The sequence below is a fragment of the Astyanax mexicanus genome, chromosome 18 (genome assembly GCF_023375975.1).
Source record: "Astyanax mexicanus isolate ESR-SI-001 chromosome 18, AstMex3_surface, whole genome shotgun sequence".
NCBI lineage: Eukaryota > Metazoa > Chordata > Actinopteri > Characiformes > Acestrorhamphidae > Astyanax > Astyanax mexicanus.
Window position 1 is genome coordinate 3,015,424 of NC_064425.1, and position 17,672 is coordinate 3,033,095.

Below are 17,672 nucleotides of genomic sequence, written 5' to 3' on the forward strand. Positions count from 1 at the left end.
GAGTGATGAGGGGGAAAAAAGAAGGAGCGCCATCTACTGTACCCACCCAGAGAGAGCAAGACCTTTTGTGCTCTCTCAGGGCTCTGGCAGCTGATGATCTCCCAATCATCACGTATAGCTTATGTGAAGGATTTTAAAGGTCTTACCAGCAAATGCTCAAAGGGTGCAGCGAAAACATCGGCAAACTTCTCTCTGAATTGAACTCGAAACCTGCAAATAAAAGGATAAAAATGCCTTTTTTATTTAAGCTTTGGGTTACTGATCATGTTCATGTTGTTAAGGTTTCAGAATAACTTTAAACTTTACTGCACATTGAGCCTCGGGCTCAGAAGTCTTCTAGCATATTATCATACTGTGAGCTCTGATCCAAGCAGGGCTTTTAAAGCTTGAATTACTGACCTGTGCGCTTTCCCACCACAAGAGAAAAATGGTTTTTGGATTTAAAAAATTGTGCATTTACTCTGATACAAATTTTACTTGTGAGGTGAGTCACAATGTATTGCAAGTAACCGGTGTGTTAAGTGGAAATGGCTACTAGGGATGTGCCATATCATATCGTACTCATTAATAACACAATATATTTTGAATATTGTGAACAATATTATACCCTGAAATATGGTGCCATATCACCCACCCCTAATTATCACATCAAGGTTCTACTTTTTTACTGTTTTTAGCAAAAGAAAATTTCACACTGTTCTTATTTCCCATTATATATCTAATAGAGACAGATTATATCTGTTCAGTATCATTTATTTTACTTTAATCCTGAATATATGGAGATATCTGGAGTTCATTATTAGCATCATGACAATCTAGATCATTGACTTCTGTTAAATCTGATCAAATTATTGTATCATTTTTTAATATCTCAGTTAGGGGTGTACCATTTTGATATAGTGCCATTTGTAGCAAAATCAATATAGAGTCATATTTCCATCCACTACAGGTAAGCAGAAACACTTTAGATCATAGCTAATATCTTATTACTTATTGGAGAAACTCTTTTTCATATTTAGATATTCACAACATTTGACATTTTTAATCTTGTCCTAGTGTAAAAAAAAACTGTTCTGTGATTTTTAGGGATTTTGGGATTTTTCTGTCTAATTTTAGGGGCATTTTCCAATTCATCAAACCTTAGTGGATAAAAAACTGCAATTCTCATGCAGGCCAGACTATTGACAGACTCGCAGATAAAAATGATAGAGTATTACAATAGGGACTTGGCTTATAAAAGTTGTGAGGGACAGGCAAGGTCAGTTAGAGAATAGCAGCAAAAGAAAATACAATTTACCAGAGAGTATTCAGGCAAAAGCAAAGTCATACACAGTAAATCCAACAAAACAAAGAGGAAGGTAAAAGACAAGTAAAAAAATACAAAAACGGTCTGCAACAGGTACTAAATAGAACGAGCAAGGCAAAAGACAAGAAACTGACCTACAAAAAAGGGTCAGTAACGAGATAAATAGAGAAAAATAGAACGCATCATAGAAGAGCTAGGAAAACTAGATTCAATACTCAGCAATGAGGGGTATATATACTAGGGATGACAGGTGGACCCAGCCATAGTCCTCCAACACCTTCGAAACTGCTATGCTAGTCATCTAGTTAAAAATTGATATTTCTCTCACCAATTTTTTGTCTTTGGGGATGATCTGTCACTCGCTCGCTTACTGTCCACACTAACAAGACCTTTGCCCTGACAGGAAAAACTTGCAATCTTGCAAACTAAACTACTGCACCCCATGCATCATCTAAGCATCAGGACTTCTGATGGGTACTAAATCATCAGTCCTTGATCCTGTCTGCAGCTCTAGATCCACCAATAAATATGGAATATTCTCAGCAACAACTAATCATGTGAAAGACAGCTAAAACCCACAGAATGATCCACTACGCTCTCCAGCGTTGAGCTTTGATTACAGGCTGAATGGATCGTGAAAGAGACGACTGACGGGACGCTGAACTGTGATGGATGGTTTGGTCTGAAACCTGTTCGTTTTGCATTCTCCGAGGGCCTCGGCTATTGAGCCGAGTGAATCTGAATACGTCTCAGTTTAATATGTTGGGCTGTGATGTATGGGCGTGTGATTGGGTCCTGGGTGGGTCATGAACAGGCTTTCTCTGAGGGAGCTGTTCCTCTCCATGCTCTCGCTAGAATCCATCACGTTCGTGGCCTCAGAGGGCGGCAGGAGTGAAGTGGGACTAAATATATTGACTGGGCATTACTTATTCTCTCCAGCCAACTTCTCCAGAACAGCCAGAGCCGTAGTTCCTGACATGATGTTCCTGCAGAAGCAATCCATCATGTTTTTCACCATCCTGTAAGCAGAAATGAGAAAGTGAAGTCAGTCAGTGAGCAGATCTGTGAACAAGTTGAAGAGCAAATTCAATTTCCTAAAAAGAAGATTTTTAAAAAATTATCATTCTTTTAAATGACAATATGAAGAACCTTTTCAGACTTTAAAATAGTGAGCATGTCCAATACTCCCAATGTGATGGGAATAACAGCGTTGAAATAAACAGCGTTACTAACGCAGTTACTTTTTTCAGTAAGGAGTAATCTAACTAATTACTCTAACTGTTACTATAACACTGTTACCATTTCCCCATTACATCCCGTTACTGCACGTTACTTTAGTCGCTCAATTAACGTATTTTTTAACTTCGCGCATACAGACAAAGGCGCAAGTGTGTGTGTGTGTGTGTGTGCGTTGTGTGTGTGAGTCACAAGGGAAGGGAGGATGAGATAACCGCCTAAGCAATGATTGGCTAAGGTATAGTAAAATTACGTCTTCAGCCAATCAGAGAAAATAGGTGGGTGGGTGTTTAGAGCTCATGCATAGTGAGAGATGGTGTGTGAGGAGGACTCCAGTGTAAAACAGCCTTTTCCAGATGGAAATACCCACACTATTTCAAACTCACTGAGGTCAAAGGTTAAACTGTGCACGTCGAGTTCACATTATGTCCCTGAACGAAAAATTTGTCATGGACAAACCTCTATGCAGGTTCTTGTCTTTGCTGTCGTGCACTCTATTCGTCTGGCCTATGAAACACGCTCTGAGAAGGTGGGGGGTGGGGGGGTTGAGGTTTACGGGGGCGAGTAACAGAAAAGTAACGCAATAGTTTACTGGTAACTAGTTACTTTTATAGTGGAGTAACTCAGTTAGTAACTCAGTTACTTTTTTGGAGAAGTAACTAATAACTATAACTAATTACTTTTTCCAAGTAACGTGCCCAAACACTGCCTATACTACACAGATATGATATATAAACCAAATGTTTAGTTTACTATTTCCAAAAAAACAGTCAAACCCTACAGAAAAGTGTTTTTCTCCCGGTTGATGTAGATTATACTGTATTTACTTTCACTATAATTACATTGCTGACAATATTAATCATGTTTTATCTAGTTAACTTTCAATTCATATATTAATATACTTGCATTCCTGCATTTTATTCCTGCAATATATTCTAAGAAGGGTTGTAACAGTAAATAATTTACCATTTTTAAATGTTACCATTCTTTAATACAGCAATTAACCCTTACAGACCCTGCATCCATTACAATGGACATCATGTATTTTCTTTATTTTTAAACGTTTTGTTGCACATAACAATAACTGAGACTAACTATTTTCCATCAGAATAGACCATAAACCAGCAAATGTACAAGTTTATAAACCAATGAAACAGTAGCTTGGTCCCGCCCACTGCAAAAACACTGGTAAAACAGTAGTAATAGTAATAATAATTTCCCCCCGGGGATCAATAAAGTATCTATCTATCTATCTATCTATCTAGTGCTAGAGCCACTGAGGGAAAGTAACAGCCAATGTTTACTAATTTAATGTAATTTGGAACATATTTGAATCATTTCTTTACTGTTTAGAGATGGTTTATGAAATAAAAAGGTCAATTTGAAATATTGGACCTGTGGTATAATCGCAATAATAATACATTCAAGGTCTGTGCTATAACATGTAATATTGGCATTGCTGTGCTGATCTATGGCACATTATAGCAGTCTCCCTTTGTGTATTATTGCTTAAATATAATGTAATATATTATAATACTAGTTGAAAAAGTTCTTAGTTTTACAAGGCTTTTGGGAAACCCACCCCAGAACTGCAAGCAGGCCAGTCCAATATGTACCCTATTTTTTATGTATTTATTTTTATTTTATTTTTATTTTTATGTGGTTTTGCATTGTCTTTTTTTTTAAATGCATGCACATCTTGAAGTCAGCATGTGTTGCTCTAAGATCTCACCGCACATTTCTGCATTAATTCTGCATCACTGAAGTGTGCTGACACAACCCCATACCATGACTGACACTGACTTTTTGCTGATAACAGTCTGGATGGTCCTTTTTTGTCTTTTTTGGTGTGGAGCTCATGGTAAATGTTTATTTATCATTTTTCTGACCACAATACAGTTTGCCAAAGTGATCCCTTGCACATGTGGTTCTTGCACTTGTGGTTCTGACATCACCTGTTCAAAAATGCATCATTACTTATTGCTTTTTATCTCATTGTTATCCCTAATTTGCATCACATTGATGGGGATATTGAGCTGAGTAGCAGCTGAATGGGTGGGACAATTGGCCAGATAAATTGAAAGAAAATGGGAAATAAATTACAAAATATCACAGCTCAAGATACTACAATGTATATTAACAAATAAAATGACTGGACAAAACATAAAACTATAAAATAAAAATTAACCAATGGGTTTTCTATACTGCCCCAACTGATTCAGGGTTTTATATATGTCTCAACAGTCAGCGTTCCCTTTAAAAAAGTTAAAAATACAATTCAGAAATGTTGTTATGTGCAGTAGATTTCCTTTCTTCTCTCAGAACAGAGCAGATCTCTTACCTGTGCAGATCGAGGTTTTCAGTCACTATGCCTCGCCCATACTGAGTCTCACAGAACAAGCAGAGTAAATGTAGGCATGCCTGCCGGAGAGCAGCTGATGCTGCCGAGTCCAACAACTGGACAATCTGTTCTCTTCTGCTGGAGCACTGCAGTAATAGCTGCTGATTCTCCTCTGCAAGTAACAGCATCACAGGGAAATGATTACCTGAGAAAAATGTTGAGTTTTTTCTGAGAACATCTACATCCAGAACAGGGATGTAGTGAAGCACACGCCTAGAATAAAAACAGAATTCAATTTTTAAGCTTTTTAATATCTACCTACCTACCTACCTACCTACCTACCTATCTACCTACCTGTTTACTTATCTATCTATCTATCTATCTATCTATCTATCTATCTATCTATCTATCTATCTATCTATCTATCTATCTATTTACCTACCTACCTATCTACCTACCTATCTACCTACCTGTTTACTTATCTATCTATCTATCTATCTATCTATCTATCTATCTATCTATCTATCTATCTATCTATCTATCTATCTATCTATCTATCTATTTACCTACCTACCTACCTACCTATCTACCTACCTATCTACCTACCTGTTTACTTATCTATCTATCTATCTATCTATCTATCTATCTATCTATCTATCTATCTATCTATCTATCTATCTACCTATCTATCTATCTATCTATCTATCTATCTATCTATCTATCTATCTATCTATCTATCTATCTATCTATCTATCTATCTATCTATCTATTTACCTACCTACCTATCTACCTACCTATCTACCTACCTATCTACCTACCTGTTTACTTATCTATCTATCTATCTATCTATCTATCTATCTATCTATCTATCTATCTATCTATCTATCTATCTATCTATCTATCTATCTATCTATCTATCTATCTATCTATCTATCTACCTACCTACCTACCTACCTACCTACCTACCTACCTACCTACCTACCTATTTACTTTATTGATCATGTGACATTTCAGCGATCCTACTTACCCAGTTACTGATTGTTTCCACCTGGTCTGTCTAGTATAAATACCTCTCTGTTTTGTCTGTTCCCTGCAGAGTATTGAATCTAGTTATCTATCTTATCTACTACACATTTTCATGCATCTTGGCATGTTCTCCTCCACCAGTCTGACACACTGCTTTTGGATAACTTTATGCCACTCCTGGTGTAAAAATTCAAGCAGTTCAGTTTGGTGGTTTGATGGTTTGTGATCATCCATCTTTCTCTTGATTATATTCCAGAGGGGTAACACTTTATAATACTGTTCCATAGTTAATAGGTAACTAAGCAGGAACTAAGCAGGAACTAATTAATAGTGCTGCATTAACACCTAAATATTATCTATTAACTACCAGGGAGTACTGAATAATTACTCAGTAGATAGTACTGAACTAATGATTATAGTAGTTCACTATTAACTCCACAATAATTACTGAGACTTACATATCTCCCAGAGAACTACTTACTAATTATGTCTCCTTTATAATAACTATTTATTAATTACTGCTCAAATCAACATTAACTACTGAAAACCCTTACATCCCACCTGGGGAACTATAGATCTAAATCAAGCATATTTGAGTTAAATGCATATTAATTGAAGGCATATTTGAATTAAGCAAGTGACACCATTTGTAGTAGTGGTAACCTTAATTACCTTATTATCCTCAGTTCCTTCCAAATATTAGCAACATATAGTAAAATACTTCAGTGTGTATTACTCTGCTTAACCATCAATTTTTGGAAGAAAAAAACAACATTATAACGTAATATTATTGCATAGAAGACATTGATGAAAGTTCTCCAGAAGGCATCTAAGACTCTAAAAATGACTGTAAGACTGTAATAATGTAACAATCATTGCTTTAATACTAGGTATCAGCCTTATAAAAGTGTATCTTCAGCGTTTGCAGTCTCACAGAGATTTATTTAACTGCGCATTATTAGGGTAATTACGTAAATTTCACAGCGGACGCAGCTCTCCTGGTCCTTCGTGTAAATTCTCTGCTGTGCTGCTGCTGCTGCTGGAGGAGGAGGATTAAGAGAAAGTCTGCTGCTTTCATATTTCTGTATTTGATTGAAAATAAACTAGTAATCAAGATATTGAGATCTTTTCCAGCTTATTTTACCCCCGGATCAGAGGAGGACTCTTTGTGGGTTGTTAACCAGCTTTAGGATGGGTGTTATCTAGCTAAGTTAGCTAAGTTGTGTGTGTAGTTAGCGTTAGCCAGCTAAGTTAGTTAGGTTATGTGTGTGTTAGTTAACTGGCTAAGTTAGCTAGGTTATGTGTGTGTTAGTTAACTGGCTAAGTTAACTAGGTTATGTGTGTGTTAGTTAGCTAGTTTAAATGTGTGTTAGTTAGCTAGGTTATGTGTGTTCGTTTGCTAGCTAAGTTAACTTTTTTGTGTGGTTTAGTTAGCTAGGTTAAATGTGTGTTAGTTAGCAAGCTAAGTTAGCTAGTTTAAATGTGTGTGTTAGTTAACTAGGTTAAATGTGTGTTATTATTATTATTATTATTATTATTAATGTATATTTCCCTATATAATACTGTGACATGATCTGCAGTAACTCCCAAAGAAGAACACAGTAACTCCTCAGTAATTAGTAATTAGTTAACATGTTTCTCACTTTATAATACTGTGGTATGATTTGCAGTAACTCCTAAAGAAGAACACAGTAACTCCTCAGTAATTAGTAATTAGTTAACATGTTTCTCACTTTATAATACTGTGGTATGATTTGCAGTAACTCCTAAAGAAGAACACAGTAACTCCTCAGTAATTAGTAATTAGTTAACATGTTTCTCACTTTATAATACTGTGGTATGATCTACAGTAACTCCTAAAGAAGAACACAGTAACTCTTCAGTAATTAGTTACCATGTTTCTCACTTTATAATACTGTGGTATGATCTACAGTAACTCCTAAAGAAGAACACAGTAACTCCTCAGTCATTAGTAATGGGTTACCATGTGCTGCTGTTAACTTCTGAAAAAAGAAGACAGGGACCCCTTATTAATTATCTATGAAGAACACAGGGATGCCTAGTTCGTTATCTAACACAAATATTTATTCATTTAAACATGATTTCCCCCAGAATAAGGATGTAGGACACAACCTACAGTAAAGCTGTATGTGAGCCATCACTTCTACTGAGCACATCTCCAGGAGGACTGAAGAAGAGCACAGGTTTAGAATAAACACCTGTAACACACTGACAGAATATTACAAAAATGGGGGTTAAGCAGACTACTGCACATTTCAGTGTGTCTAACATTTGGAAGATATTGAGCATACTAAGGTAAGTAAGGTTAATATATGATAAGTGGTGTCACTGACTTTAATATCACCACTGATAGAATAACCTGCAGCAGCAGATAAACACACTGATAGAGGCTAGCGGTCCGGCGCTGTGGAATTACCGTAATTACCCTAATAATGCGCACTAAAAGTCTGTGAGACTGCAAGGCTAAAGATGAACGTTTATAAGGTTGGTGCTGAAAATTAAAGCAGTGACCATTAAAACAAAATTGAGTACAGTCAGTCTTAGAGTCTTCTGGAGAACATAAATAATGTCTACTATGTAATAATATTACGTTATTTTTATTTTTTTCTTTTAAAAATGGGGTTTAAGCAGATTATGACACACTGTAGTATTTTACTATATGTTGCTAATATTTGGAAGATAATGATGATAATAAGGTAATTAAGGTTACTACTACTACAAATGGTGTCACTCAAATATGCCTTTAATATCACCACTGATAGAATAATTGTTTGTGTAGACTGATTTAGATCTATAGTTCCCCAGGTGGGATGTAAGGGTTTTCAGTAGTTAATGTTGATTTGAGCAGTAATTAATAAATAGTTATTATAAAGGAGACATAATTAGTAAGTAGTTCTCTGGGAGATATGTAAGTCTCAGTAATTATTGTGGAGTTAAAAGTGAACTACTATAATCATTAGTTCAGTACTATCTACTGAGTAATTATTCAGTACTCCCTGGTAGTTAATAGAAAATATTTAGGTGTTAATGCAGCGCTATTAATTAGTTACTGCTTAGCTACTGCTTAGTTACCTATTAACTATGGAACAGTATTATAAAGTGTTACCTTCCAGAGGTTTTTAATTTGGTAAAATTGAAAGAAACACATACTTTTTAATTAGTCTCTTATTTTTTCCAATGCTGTATATGCTCTTTTACTTCAAAACCACTTTTTGCCAGGTTCACCATAATATGCATTAAATCATTGACCATTTTTGGCACACAGAATCATTGTGAGTTCCTCCTGGTGAAAGACCCTGTGTCAATAATCAGTCCTGTAGCGCAAAAAACACAATCATAATAAAGATTCCAATTACTTGACAACAGTGTGAAGGATAAAACAATCTGACAGATCTTAAAATCATATAGTGTGAACCTGGCGGCAAAGGTTTAAAAGTTTCCTTCAGAAACTTGGCCCCTTTGAACAAAGGTTAATAAATGTTTTAATGCATGTCTATGAAACTCTTCTCCACCCACACAGTTGAAATCTGAAGTACTGGTGCTTCACTTCGCCTCACTATACTCACTATACTGACTCAAAGTCAGAGAGGCACTCGTTAAAAGAATCACAGAACAGGGAGAGCCTGGAGATCCAGCTTTGAACTGAAGCTCAAACTGTGCTGTAGAAGCGAGGCTCCCGGAGAGCTCGACTGGGTGCTTTCGTACTGCGATGAAAGGACCAGGGTCCCTCGCTCTCCTGTTGTTTAGCAAAATACCAATTGATTGGGCACCTGCCTGGTCAAACTGCGGTTTGCTGAGGCACAGTGTGCTCTGAGAACTACAATAGTGAGTAAAGGTCAGAGAGCACCATTCGTTATATTGGGTTAATTTAATTAAGGTTAAGTTATTGATTGAGGAGATATCTGAGGAGATTAGATCATGAGCTAACAAATGAATAAGTGAAAAGATATAAAGACAATTGGAGTCCTCAATAATGCTACACTGCAAAAAATCCATTGGCAAAAATTAGACAAAGTATATGCAAATTAAGACAAATATATGTATATTAAGCAAAAAAAACTGCCAATGGGGTAAGCAAAATTTTCTTAGCAAGATTTCTTACAAAAAGCAAGGGCAAAGTCTCAAAATGAGTGAAGTAACACCTAAATCAAGCGAAAAAGTCACTGTTTTTAGACACAAGAATCAGAATAACTTGATTGCTGCTTGATTGTGCTTATTTTGAGTTCAAATTACTTAAAATAAGGTACAAATTCTAAGTAAGAATGATTAAGATAATTATCCCTAAAATAAGCAAAATAATCTAACACTTACACAATACTTAGTAAGACTTATAAGATTTATTGCCTTAAATTTAGAACATTTCACTTGCTAAGATTATTTTTTTTGCAATGTAGAATGCAAGAATGGGTGGACCATCACACTGCAAAAAAATCCATTGGCAAAAACTAGACAAAATATATGTAAATTGAGACGTAAATGTTTAAATTAAGCAAAAAAATCTGCCAATGGGGTGAGCAATTTTTTCTTAGTAAGATTTTTTTTTCAAAAAAGCAATTACAAACTTTTAAAATGAGTGAAATAAGCTTAAATCAAGCAGAAAAATCCTTATTTTGTGCCTTAAATTTGTACACTAGAAGCAGAATAACTTGACTAAAAACTTTTTGCTTATTTTGAGTTCAAATTACTTGAAATAGGGTAAAAATCTTAAGTGAGTCTGAATAAGATCATATTCCTAAAATAAGTAAAGCAATCTTACACTTGTGATGCTTAGTAATACAACAATTCTTATCAGAGGGAAAAAAAGAAAGAGTTATTGCCTTGAAATTAGATCATTTTATTTGCTAAAATTAATATTTTTGCAGTGCAGATACAGAGAGAGCACTGTGAACTTTAATCTTTAAGAGAGTAGCAAAAATTAAGCTCCACACTCGCTACAGTACTGAAAACATTTACAGATGTTTCTGACCATCTTTCCATTGTTTTTATACAAGATGACCCAACACTGCTAATTAAGAAGACGTCTTTACAGTAAAAAGGAAAGAAACTCTCAAAAAAAGAACATCTGCTGATGTTTTCAGAAAAAATGATTGGTACCCACGAGTTCAGTCCTCAACATCATTGAATGTGTTTGAGATTTATTGGATGGTGAGAAATCTCTCTGCAGATTTCTTTAAAAACTAAAAGCAAGTCACCAGAAAATAATGGAGGTGCTTTACTTTTAGTTAATTAATAGAATAGTAGTTCTGGCTGGAAAATAAGTCAATGAATTGTGGTTTCTAAATTGTGTGCTAGTCTTTGCCAAACCCATTTAATAGTGCTTCCATGTGACACAAACAGGCCTATAACCCCAAATCAGAAACAAAATCTGAAGGGAAAGTAAATTTACTTTGACTTTTATTGCATTACAGACAGTATGAACCCAAGATATGTAAAGTTCTGACTAAAGAAACCAATTTTCATTTGGTAATATACAGGGGTCGGACAATGAAACTGAAACACCTGGTTTTAGAGCACAATAATTGATTGTGGTGACGGACAGTTCTGGTGGAAACAGGAGAGTTGAGGTGCACATTGAATTCTGCGTGATTTTATCAGCCGTGGTTTTATGTTTTTTGGATACAATCCGGGTTAGCACCCGAACATCCCTTTCAGACAGCTTCCTCTTACAGCGTCCACAGTTAATCCTGTTGGATGTGGTTGGTCCTTCTTGGTGGTATGCTGACATTACCCTGGATACCGTGGCTCTTGATGCATCACAAAGACTTGCTGTCTTGGTCACAGATGCTCCAGCAAGTCGTGCACCAACAATTTGTCCTCTTTTGAACTCTGGTATGTCTCCCATAATGTTGTGTGCATTGCAATATTTAGAGCAGAACTGTGCTCTTACCCTGCTAATTGAACCTTCACACTCTGCTCTTACTGGTGCAATAATGTGCAATTAATGAAGATTGATCACCAGGCTGCTCCAATTTAGCCATGAAACCTAAAATCCCACACTAAAATGATGACAGGAGTTTCAGATTAATTGTCTAACCTCTGTACATTTATTTAATACTTTTATTATTTTAATACTTTGGTATTAAAATTTGTCAAGCTTGGATGTGCTCAGATAAATCAGTATTCTAGGTTTTTTTTCAAAAAGAAATGGATGCTATGCACTGTCCCATTATTTTCTGATAATGGGGATGTACCTGAAAGGAATAAGCTGCCCTTAAACTATGTCAAAACTATATAATAATACAGTGCATTCATTCTTACCATTTCCACAGCAAACCGCTCTCCACAGTCTGAGCACAGAGACACACAGCTCCTCGCTGTTCTGCTCTTTAGAAGTCTGTGTGAGAGAGCTGGGCAGAGACAGACACAGATAAAAGGTAGAGAGAATCATACAGCACTTCTCCACGCAGCAAATCACACTGAATTACAACAAGAACAAGTGAACATTTAGTTTAGAGTGGAACACATCTGAGAGCATGAGCTCGACACCTAATGCATATTCAAATTATTACATTTATTCAAAGTCACTTTTAAGAAACTGCCCACAACAAGGCTACAGATGAAGAGAGCTGTCTAAAGCGTCTCAGACTGTAATCAATCAAGATCTGGAAGAGCACAATTTACAGCGATGAAGACACATGGTATACGCCTTCTCTCACTGCAGCCTCAAAAAGCCCTACAGCAGGATTAAAAACAGCGTTCTGTAATATAATAGTATAAACAAATTAAATAAGTTGTAAATTATTGTGTAAACAATAAAAAAACGAATAAAAAATAAAGCCCTATCTGGATGGAATTAGTTAGTAAAAAAACAGGAGCACCAGTGAGTTTTTTCCCAGCTTTCTCGGTCACATGACATCGCGCCGTTCAGTAGCTCCTCCATTTCCACTTGCTGTTGTGTTTTTGTGTTGTGTGGAAACCATGGTGCGCCCAACGTGCTATTACGGTGCGCGGCAGTGGACAAATAGCTATTTTATTAAACGCAAGGAGACGAAACTCAGAGATGAGCGTCTGGACGGGACTAAAATTACCGGAGGAGCACGAGGAGGAGTTCAGAGAAAAACAGTAGATAATTCAGCCTGTAATTTTCTCAGAGGATGTCTGAGAAAAACACGTACATGATCGTTCTGGACGGGAATAAAATACAGAGGATAAAAACCCCCATAAAAGAGAAAATTTCCACGGAACCCCCTGAGAAACTAATCCTGTCCAGATAGGGCTTAAGAATAAAGCATCCCTCTTCATGTTTAGTTTTTATCTTAGGCGGCTCTAACTGATCAGTTCCCGATGATATAAGAGTTCTACTGAAGAACATCAGACAAATACACTGGTTCTGCACCATTAAGACATTTATAGAACAGTAACAGTAGCTTAAGGGCTATTCTGTAATATACTGGTATTCAGTGTAGGGATTTAACCCTTGTGTTCAGGTCTGTGGGACCTGTTTTCCTTTTTCATCAAATGATACTAAAAATATATTTTTTCTAGCTCAAACTCATTGGCATTGGCTCCTTTTTTGTGAAAAACATATATCAAAACACATTTTCAATAAACACACACTGTACACCCCCCCCCCCCCCCCACACACACACACACGTATATTACACACAGTATGTTTGGCCAAGGGCTAATAAACATTGCTTCATTTGTAAATTTGAAACTAAACACATTTTCTACTCATATCTTGAGTTTAATTCATTTTCTTTTACATTTTATTAAAAAACTAATAAAAAAAGAGTAGCACTTTTTAAAAGAAATGTAACATAAGAAAAGTAAAGGGCAAATATTAACCATGTAAACTGTTTATATTGCTTGTAATTTAGGTGAAGCAAGCATGTGTAAAGCATTTTAATGTAGAATTGCTTAATTTTGCTGAATTAAATACAAGTAACAAAGTAAACGAGTAACAAAAACATGAACACCACACAAGGGTTAAGGAAGGGTGTGATGTTTTCTCTTCTTTTACTCCTAGTTGCTGAATTCTGAATCAGAGGAAGTTGTTTGATTGGGAGTCCACTACAGTAATTAATCCTACTTAAAATAAAGATGTGGATGAGTTTCTCCAGGTCTGATTTGGACAGAAAATCTCTGATCTTGTTGATGTTCTCGGGGTGATAAAACACTGATTTGGTGACGGCTTTGACACGACTGCTAAAATTAGTTACGCAGGCCTCTCTTACTCTTCCCAAATAAAATAATCTCTGTTTTATATTTATTCAACTGCAGATAGTTGTTCTCCATGCATCTGCTCAAGGCATTTACACAGTGAGTCAAGAGGACCACTTCAAAAATAAGAGAGCACTTAAAAATGATGAGTTTCTTTGATTTTACTAAATTTGAAAACCTCTGGAATATAATCAAGAGGAAGATGGATGATCACAAACCATCAAACCACCAAACTGAACTGCTTGAAGTTTTGCACCAGGAGTAAAGCAGCATAAAGTTATCCAAAAGCAGTGTGTAAGACTGGTGGAGGAGAACATGATGCCAAGATGAATGAAAACTGTATTGTCTTTGCGTCTTTTTTTGCTAAAAAAAAATGCTCTAAATGAGAATATTTTTATTTGGAATTTGGGAGAAATGTTGTCTGTAGTTTATAGAATAAAACAACAATGTTCATTTTACTCAAACATAAACCTATAAATAGCAAAATCAGAGAAACTGATTCAGAAACTGCTGAAAGTGCTCTCTTCATTTTTTCCAGAGCTGTATGTTATTTTTAATTTCCACAAAGTAGTTCCTTCCTTGAAAGTATGAACTGAACCTATATAAAGCAATTTCTAAAAGTATAAACCCAGTTCTCAAGTCTATTTACGAGTCTAAAGCATCTAAGACCACAATCAATCAAGGCTTTTGCTTGCGTAAAAGCGTAAAAAGGTCAGATTAAAAGGATTAAAACAGCTTTCTGGAATACATATTATTGTATAAACGTGTTTCAAATGGTCAAGACTTTTTTTAAGGGCTGTCATCCTCGTTTCCTCCACAACCTTACCTCCTTACAGCGTTATTGCCGGAGATGACACTGAAGCCATTGTTTAAGCGGAATAACGTCTGTCCGGTACCTAAGAGGAACAGAAGATACTGTCAGCAGTACTAGGTGTGCAGTGACAGCCTTATATCAACACCAAACCACCCCGACCGGCCTCACAAACCCAATCCTTTGTAGTCAAGGGCAAAAGAGACGGAGAAGAGGAGAGAAATAAACAAAAACTCATTAGGATCCAGGGACAGAGCGCTTATCTGGCCTGGAGCAGTGTACCTGTTCTGTGGAAAGAAATTAGCCCACAAAAGCCCATTCAGGTATCTTCTTTGTCCAGAGGTCTGGCCGGGAGCTATTCCTATTATTTAGAAGGCTTTGAAGACCACTGGCTTGCAAGGACTTTGACTATTTTGACTTCAGGACATTTGCCTTCATTCTGCTTTTAATGAAAACTACCGACACACAATAGTTTAAATGGAATTGCCTTGATTTTTAATCATTTTTCATTTTTCCGTGCCTTAATATGTCAGGTTTTGTGGTATGAATAGGCTAAGCTGTATCTCTAACCGTACATTTCTACAGTATATGTGTCTCAAAGAAATTCAGCATTTTTACAACAGAGCTTAGATTCTCTGCTCGAACCCAAACTCGAGATTTCCCATCACTTTTTTTCTTAGGCCCTGTTTTTTGATGCTGTTTTTATTTCAAATAAAGCTATAGCGTGATAATCACAATATACTAAAGTAACAACCCTTGTAAAAAAAAAGTGTATTTAAATATATTTTCAAAAGTATACTTAACATGGAAAAGTACATATTTTAAGTACATCAAAATATGCACTTAAATACACACTAAATGTATTATTTTAGAACAAGGTATGAGAAATTAAGAAAATTTCAGTTGTAATTAAGCTATATTTAAGCGCAACATTAAAAAAGCAGTAAATTGTGCTTTTTGCTTTTGAGTGCTTTTTTCATACAATGTCTGTGAACTTAAGAAGATTTAGGTAGATTTTTTTTTAGTTTTTTAAACACCTTTTATAATACACCTAAGTATACTGCAATTCTACTACTTTGCGTATTGATGCACATATTGTGTACAACTTAATGCTACTGGAAACACCAAAAAATACAGTAAAGTTAACTTTAAGCTGTATTTAATGACATATATGTTTTATATCAACACAACACATAATTTAAAGCATATTGCTAAAAAATACATTTAATGGAAATACAGAGAAAGTCTATTTAATGTTCTTTGTCTATTTCGGTTTAATTCGTTTTTTTGTGTTTTGCTTTAGGCCAGGGGTCGGAAATTAAGTTTGGCCGCAGGTCAGATGTTTTCCAAGCCATTACGTGGCCACAAATAAAAAAAATAAAAATTAATAAATCTGTTTTGTTACATGCAGTGTAGTGGGATGGAGTGCTGCTACAGACTAGTAGCTCTCCAGCCCAGAGGGCTGTTGAACCCGATTGCAGAACAGTTGATCTCAAAGCATCTAAACACAAGAAGAAAGTAAAAAAAAAATAAATAAACACACCGCTTCTCATGCGGCATCAAACCCGTGTCATCAGGGTCGTGCTCCAATACACTACCGCTGCCCCGGCTAGAGAATTGGGACACGGTTGGGGAAAAACGCACTTTTAAGGAGATAGGGAGCCCAAGAATGTGCGTGAAAATGAGAACGGGTGGAAACTAAAGGGAGAAATGTAAACAAAAGCTCACCAGAGAAGCATTTTGTTTTATTTTATTTATTTATTTTTCTTTTTTTCATTATCATTCATTATAGTTCAAACAGCCTCACGGGCCAGATGTTTCTTGCTTGTGGGCCACATCACATCACGACCCCTGCTATAGGCTATATGTTTAAAAAAAATAGTTTTTTCTGAAAGTATTTTATTTCCTTAGACTTTGAAAAATCATATTAGAGTAGACAGGGAGATCGAGGTATGATGTGAATAATTTTTTGTACTCAAAGGTACACTTATGTAATTGTACCCTAATTGTAAGATATAATATTGGTCTTTACAGGGTCAGATACAGTTGTTCCCTCTGAAGTATAAAGTCATTCCTAACAGCAATAAGCACAGATTTGTACCATTTAACCTGCAGCCAAAAGTTGCATTCAGTATTCTGTATCACTGCACTAATAAACTATATATATTTTAATTATATTTTTTTATTTGAAAGCCACACAATTTTGGATCATAAAGTTCTTGACACATATTCAGTTGATGATTATGTTGATCATTTTTATAATCTTTACTGGCACCAAAAACATGGGTACAAAAAAGGACTTTTACTGAAAGGTACTTTTTTGTACCTCACTTTAAGGTACAGCCCCAGCTGTACTCTTTTATACTCTTATACTCTTTTAAGTACAAATCTGTACTTATTTGTGTTAGTGTCTATGCTTCTTCAGTGTTGCAATGTTAATTAACATCATTCTGAACAGATTTCGCTTAATTCAACGGCCCGAAAATGATTTTAAAAAGCTTAGTTTTAACCCTCTACTTAAAAAGGGTCTGGTTTAATTCGGGTTGGGCTTGGGCCGAGTTGGGCTTGATTTTTGGGCCAGATCTAAGCTCTATTCTACAGCAGATCTAACCCATGCACTGAGATGCACTGAGACAGGAACAGACTGATTCATGCATCAATTCAATGATATAGAACGATATTAGCTTTTTCCCCAGGCCCATGTGCTCCTGATGGCATCGGAGACCTCAGGCCTCTGTGGCCGATAGCGTGGATAAGAGTCTCCTCAT

General features: G+C 35.9%; 1 protein-coding gene across 3 annotated transcripts in view; it reads right to left on the reverse strand.

Annotated features, from left to right (window-relative positions):
• The window catches only part of ttc12 (tetratricopeptide repeat domain 12), a 48,734-nt gene that overhangs the window by 15,049 nt on the left and 16,013 nt on the right, over positions 1-17,672 (reverse strand). For all 3 annotated transcript variants that reach the window (XM_022675083.2, XM_049467205.1, XM_022675089.2), the window contains 5 exons: positions 14,920-14,989; positions 12,189-12,277; positions 4,884-5,055; positions 2,233-2,325; positions 147-210 (listed from right to left, as the gene is read on the reverse strand). In XM_022675083.2, coding sequence (XP_022530804.2) covers positions 147-210; positions 2,233-2,325; positions 4,884-5,055; positions 12,189-12,277; positions 14,920-14,989 — 488 coding nt within the window. The remainder of the gene's footprint in view (positions 1-146; positions 211-2,232; positions 2,326-4,883; positions 5,056-12,188; positions 12,278-14,919; positions 14,990-17,672) is intronic.